Here is a 7040-nt window from a genome sequence, read left to right on the forward strand (position 1 = left end):
TTTGGTAATGTCTAATGTTGTTTTGACACAAACTATATTACTGAAGTTTTTCCCAGACCTTTCATTCAGAATTAACTTTTTCATTTAAATTCAGGTTGAAAATTGAAGTTTTCAATGGGATAAATTTTTGACCAACTCTGGCAGTGCTCGCTTCCAGACCATAACACTGATCCAGGTTTTCTGACAATTAACTCTCAATTGCCCTCAAATCATAAAACAGGGCAATGGATGGTGAAGGAGGGTGCTTTTTTTTCCTAATCCCTCAGGAAAACATTCTTAAAATGGACCAGTTCATATAGTACAGTGATAGTTACAGTAGAAAAATATTTGGGTGGTAGTGGAAGAGGCTAATTTCACCTAAAATTTCACCTTACAAAAATGCTCCAATCCTCAGTATCTGAGTGAGTAGTGTGACTTGCATTTTCATGTCAACCAGGGCCAGTGCAACCATTTAGGCAAACTAGGCGGCCGCCTAGGGCGCCTAGTGGTTGGGGGCACCTAAAAGCCCCCTCAGGCAAGGAGGTGGAGGTGATCTGGGTAGGGGGCACGAGGAGAGGGTTGCTCGCAATAATGAGGGGGGGGCCGCACAGGGGAGCTGCTCCCTGCCCCAGCTCACCTCCGCTCTGCCTCCTCCGCTGAACACACGGCCCAGCTCTAAGTCTCCTCCAACCACCACTGCAAGCCTGGGCGGGAAGGAGAATTAGAGCAGCGCCGACGTGCTCAGTGGAGGAGGCGGAGCTGAGGTGAGCTGGGGCAGGCTACTCAGGCAGGGTTAGTTTCCGCAGGTCTCCCCAGACAGGGTTAGCTGCCATGGGGGGACGGGAAGAGGGGTTAGCTGTCGTGGGGGGATCTGCTGCGGGGGCGGGGGGGGCTCCCCAAGTGGTGGTCTGAGTTAGCTGCAGTGGGGGGGCAGGGTTAGCGGGGGGGGTGCAAGGTGGAAGTTTCGCTTAGGGCTCGAAACTTCCTTGCACCGGCCCTGATGTCAACATCAGCTCAGTATAGCAGACAAGTGAACACAGGTGTGTGTATTGTACATATTTAGAGTTGCTGCATCCCATACATTCTTAATATCTCCCACTTCTTTCTCACAGGGAAAAGATTACCTTTACACTTTGATAGCTCAGGATGCAAAGCACAAAGTGCAAAAATACACTGGGTTTGCTGAAATATGTTGGGAAAAAAAAACAAAACACACCAAACATTTTGACTTCACAGAAAATGACTGAGGTATGAGAAGCAGCACAGAAAACTGCTCTTATTTATGTGCAAGATATTTAACTATGAAAAGTATTCTTTCTAGAGAAAACCAGTGGTAACCCTGCTCTTTTCAACAGATTAGCTTTCAAAAAAGTGCAGTTACCTCACCATCTTCAATATGAATGACCTCAGTTGCCCAAATTTACTGCTTTGGAAAACTATTTCTGACTCAAGTGTTACTGACTGCAATGGGGAACAAGATAGATACCATAAGAGTCAAGACAAACATTCATAAGAAAGATCAGATCAGCAGATGAGCCAACACATTTAACTCACCTATAAATTAGGCCATTTTATAAGTTACATGGTCTGTCTTGTAAATGATTTTTTCCAAGATATGATTTTTGCCATCTGGGGGATTTTTAAAAGGCACATGAGTTCTGAAACGTACATAGAGCCAAATTCTGCCTGTGAAGTCAGTGGGGTTGCATGGGTATAAGTGAAGGCAGAACTTTGAGCTTATGATACAAGATAGGCACCACCCACAAGATTAAATATACATAAGCATATTTACAGAGTTCACCCCTACCATTTACCATTACTCTGTCACTTATTTTCATACATGAAGTAGTTAGAACAAAAAGGCTGCAGTTTAAGCTAATTGCACTTTCTTTATTGCTTAATTCATTTTTACCCCTTAAAAATTTCCCATGTGATTTTTGGAAGACCAGCTTCCAAAAGCTTTTGCGCTTTCCTATAATATACAGTGCATCTTACCTCTTCCCCTTCTCTGACTTTTCTGTTATCCACCCAAAAAGATACTCCTTATTCATACCACAGAATCATAACCTTGCATTTTGTTTCCATGTAGAGGGTTAAGACAAACCTCTGTCTCGGCAGCAATCTCTACTACATACTCTGCCATGCACAAAATGAATTGTGGCTCTGTTCACATAACATCCCACACACAATTATGACAGCTTCCCAAAACTCCACCACACATTGTACTTCCTCACAAGTGTCTCTTACCCCATGATTAAGGCTAGTGAATAGCAAAGAAAGTCACGTATGCTTAATACAGACATGCTGTTTCTACAGTAGGTAACCCACTGAGGGGCTTGTTTTTCCATTTTGAAATGGACCCCTTTTTCTCTAAGGGTAAGATGTGGCTAAGTTTAGAAGTTCTCAGATGATCAATTGCTTAAACTCAACAAGTCCCAAAGTGCTAGTGAATTTGGATTTGTAAGAAGAGTCAGCAAAACTTTCTAGCAGGTTTTGGTGTAGTGTACATGAAGCAGAGGCTGAAGACTAACACTGTTTAGTTATTGAAAGCAGGAATGCTCATGGGCTAGTAGTTCATTCACCAATATGGGGCTGAGTTTTCAATCCTACCCCAGCTTTGCCACTCAGGAAAGAAGCCATTTGACAGCCTTGGACTGCCAAACTGATCACATTCTGTTTCATGTGTCTTCCTTGGAATCTTATGAACTGTGCAGTCTCTCTTAGTAGATGCTGGTGCTTGAACGCCATCAGGTTTCCATTCTGCATGGACAATCTTGTAGTTCTGACCCTCGTTATTGTCCCAGAAGATGTGCTCACCACTTTGGTAAGAAATGCAGAACTCAATCTTCTCTTGAGTGGGAATGGCTGGAGGCAGCTCAATAGCAAATGAGAAGGTGTCACTGTCAGAATCGCCATACACATTGTTCATATAGATACAGTCAACATCAGTGTAGGTTTTCCACGTATCAAAGGTAATTCGAACCTGAACCTTCTTCTCATAGCTCATGTTTTTCACTTTCACAGTCCCTGTCACAGCCCTTTCTTGGAGGGTGCAATTCTCAAGACAGACAAAGTTCTTCTGCAAGTGATTCCGGAAATCTAAGTAATCAGCTGAAGGCTGAGGGAAACCTAGAATCAAATTTTTCTCTTCGTGTAGTTTTAAACCAGCAGTTATGTCTTCAAGGTCTAACAAGTCATACTGAAGATCCCACACCGGATGCTCCTGGATTTCAGAGAAGACATGGATTGCAGTCAGAGATAGCCCCTTTGAATCCGCAAACACGACTCGCTTCTTGGCTCGGCTTGGGGAGCGGTTCCAGTCATTGTTTCGACACTCAGATTCACGTTTCACATTGAGACATGATCTGAGAGGCTTGAATCTGTTAACAAAGTTTCTTCTTTGATATTCATCAAGAGGGCTGAGAATTCTCTTCAGAGGTGGTGAATGGGCTAAGCAAATTCTCATGGCCACATCAACAGGCATCATGGAACTGGGCAAAGGTCTTGGGTCCAAGATCTGTATCATTCTGAAATGGGATCAGGAAGATGGTAAGTTATAAGATTGTCTGCTCCATCAAATATATACGGGAAGAGAGAGTCTTTTGAAAAGCTGTGCACACTTGATTTCATTCACCATCTTAATTATTCACGGCTTGCTCTTTACATACTCTTAAATAATGCAACCAATATTATGATAATGACTTGCAATTACAGAAGCTGAGGAATAGCAAGAAAAGTTATTCAACCATATTTGTAAATTCTGAATTGTTTTGATTTAGCCACATTCTCTCCCAGCTGTTTGCTTTTCCATGAACAAAATCTGTGCAAAGAGGTTTTGATTCACACAAATGTTCACGTGGGAATATGGGTGAAGATTTTCATAAACCAGCATATGTATTAGCTGTCCCTAGTGGAAGTGCTCATCTCATTTCAGAGACAAGGTGGGCGAGGTACTCTCTTTTATTGGGCCAGCTTCTGTTGATGAGAATGAAGCTTTTGAACCACACTGAGCCCTCCTTCAGGTCTGAAAAGGGAACTCCCAACATCACAGCAAAAATGCAAAGTAGAACAGATTTTCCAGACTTGAAAGCTTCTCTCTCACCAACAGAAATTGGTTGAATAAAAGATATTATCTCACCCATCTTTGTCTCTAATATCCTGGAACTGACACAGCTACAACTGCACTGCATGCATCTTATTTCAGTCATACAGGCTGCAAGCCAAGCCCCATAGATTCCTGCAAGTTCCCTCAATCAGGGAGCAGAGATAACACTATATGGACTCATCTTAACATAGTGCCAAATAGGCAATAATTGTTATGTTCACAGTGTTTGTTGAACAAAACTGAATAATTTGTAAAGCCAGTTTGTGAATAATTCAGACACGAATGGTCAAAATACTAGATAAAGTTGTTCTCCAAGAGTAATTCACCCAGCTGCAGGTGTTAGAGGCATACCATATCATGATTTTAGCTGATTAATTTATGCAATAAGAGCATGTTTCACCTCATCTCATTTCATTGTAGTAATCTAGTATAGTAGCCCTTAATAAAAGGTATACTTTCCTAAAAGCATCTCTAAATCCATGTGTAAGTCTACTTACAGGTCTGCATAAAAGCTACATAGCTTCTATTCAATTTTTATAAGTCATCTTTCTACTGATGAAAGATTACTCATAATTACAGTATAAAGAGACATGGCTAGTTCAAACATTTGTGTATATTCTATATTCGTGGATTAGATTTTCAAATGTAATATACATCTTTGAAGACTGGTGTAGTTTGAATGAAGATGAAATTCTGTTGAGTCACAGGAAGCAAATATTTGCTTCATCATTTTAAGAAAGCTTTCTACTTCTAAGTGCTCTCATTGGTACTGCAGAACAGGGCCAAAATATTTGGGGTGGGGGGGGCGAAGGGGGGCTTTTATGCAGACTGAGTCTCTTAATTCTGCCTGTTAAGGCAAGTGCAGGGGGGAATTAAAAGAGCCCTATTAGCCCCTGAAGCCAAAGCAATATAAATTCAGCTATGTAAACAGAACCAAAACAACATACACATTGAAGTTTCAAAAATAACTTTCACTTATGGCTATTTTGAGAGAAACTCCTTGTACTTCTTTGAATTTTAGAGCACATACACATGGCATTAACAAACAGGCATGAGAACTAGGAAACTGACAACATCAGAAAGTCAGAATTTAAGACCATTCTGGAGACATTAAATGTTAGTATTACAGATGCATGTTAACATTTTAAGTAATACAAAACTTGACAAGAGTAATGATATAAATTTTAATGTCTCAGATCCCTCCCAAAAAGCAAAAAATTCTAAATTCTTAGAAAATGGCTGATTTCACACACAGATGCATGCACTAGCTGAGGTAGTTCATAGACTCAAAAGTCAATTTAAATACTATGTTAATCTGCACTAGCAAACACCCATATAATGCTTCTGTGCTTGTGAGAGGGGTGTGCCATGCTCCACAGAAACTCCAGCAATGCACTTTTTAGCACGAGCATGAGTCCCTATCAGCAATGATAACTCTTACAGAAGGCTTACCTTGTACAATTCATTCAATAGAGCAAATTAAGCCAGAAGAGAAGAGCATGGAGAAGAAACGTTAATTAAGTGCTTCTAGCTTGATTAAACCTTTGCACAATCTCCTCCCTTTCTTAGCAACGCCCCTCTGCAGTAGCTCCTCTTTGCAGACTACCAGAGAACGTAGTCTGCTGCCTGCTCCTACACACAGCTCTTTTCACGTGAAAGCCTTTGAGCAGCCAATCCCTTAGCAGCTAGCTCCTGCCAAGCAATCAGGGTAGTTACATACTCATGTTACTGCATTTGACTCGGTAGACTTGTTGGCTGGAGACTGCCTTCTAACGCAGGAGAAATAAAGCATGAAACTATGAGTTCAGGATCAGCTGGTTTTAGTGATAGAGACTAATATATTTTTACGGTGTTAGTCATGATAAGGTGATGTCTCTGCATCCCTGATCCGTCACCTTCAAATCAGCACTAGCACTGGAAACTGCAGAAAGAAAGTAACTTTCCATTCTAATAATTTGAATGAGAAAAATGTATTTTAAATTTAGTTTCATCTTGGCAGGAAAAAATTCACTAAAGTCAACCATTTGGAAACAAGATATTTTGATCAGTTATATAAAACAGTATAGTCCAGAGTATAATAGTATAATTTATAACTATTGCTGACTTTACAAGACTTCAACAAGTATTCTAACTTTGCCTGGGGGTGGAATGGAGGCTCTGGTAAGCAAAGCCCTAGTCCTGCAATGACATCTGAATAGGCAGACATGCACAGAGCCCCATTAAAACCAATGGAAGAGTCTGCCCACATGAGTGCCTTGCAGGATTGCACACAAATAATTTTATTCGCATGAGATGTCTCACTGGCCTCAGACATGAGTGCAGGATTGGGGCCTTTGTATCACTGGAGGGAGAAGGTGTGTCAGAAAACCTGGGTCACTGTATTTATCTCTTTTATCCCAGCAGCTGTTTTCTCCCATCATGTAAAAACCAGCTTCTCAATTAGGTTTACTCTTCTTTGGTTTCTAAAATATATTTAACTTACAGAGAGGCGAAAACAGCTGCTCTCCAAGCAACAAACCAGGCAAATATCAAGTCTATTCATTCATTCAATGCTAATAGAATAAGATTGGATGGGGGGCTTAATTATAAAATACAGAGACAAACTGACAAATTTTTCACATGAGAAGCACTTAATGATATGGTTACAAATATCCCTTGCCCCTTGTTTTGGCACAGTGCTGAGAGATTCCCATTTTGATGTTTGTTCATTGAGGTTGCATTAAAGTATAAACTTGAATCATCATTGAAGTGGCCACATAATTATAGAACTAAAATGTTCCTCTTTTCTTTTTCCCTTCGTGCCCCTTGCTGAGTGAAGAACTTCATTAAATCTCTGTTTCCTGAACTGTTATATTTGAAATAACTTATTATTAAAGTTCTTTGCCCCTTCTCCCACACCACTTTCAGCTCACTCTTAAATCTTTTTATTTAGCTGTGAGAAGGAAGGTGCAACTGA

General features: G+C 40.7%; 1 protein-coding gene across 1 annotated transcript; it reads right to left on the reverse strand.

Moving 5' to 3' along the window:
* Positions 1-979: 979 nt before the first annotated feature.
* PPP1R3C (protein phosphatase 1 regulatory subunit 3C) lies at positions 980-5677 on the reverse strand. Its single transcript, XM_050959665.1, has 2 exons — positions 5537-5677; positions 980-3506 (listed from the first exon to the last, which is right to left on the reverse strand). The coding sequence occupies exons 1-2, from the start codon at positions 5548-5550 to the stop codon at positions 2558-2560; spliced, it is 963 nt and encodes a 320-aa protein (XP_050815622.1). The 5' UTR covers positions 5551-5677; the 3' UTR covers positions 980-2557.
* Between the last annotated feature and the right edge of the window lie 1363 nt (positions 5678-7040).

Source organism: Gopherus flavomarginatus, chromosome 6, assembly GCF_025201925.1.
Source record: "Gopherus flavomarginatus isolate rGopFla2 chromosome 6, rGopFla2.mat.asm, whole genome shotgun sequence".
Classification (NCBI taxonomy): domain Eukaryota; kingdom Metazoa; phylum Chordata; order Testudines; family Testudinidae; genus Gopherus; species Gopherus flavomarginatus.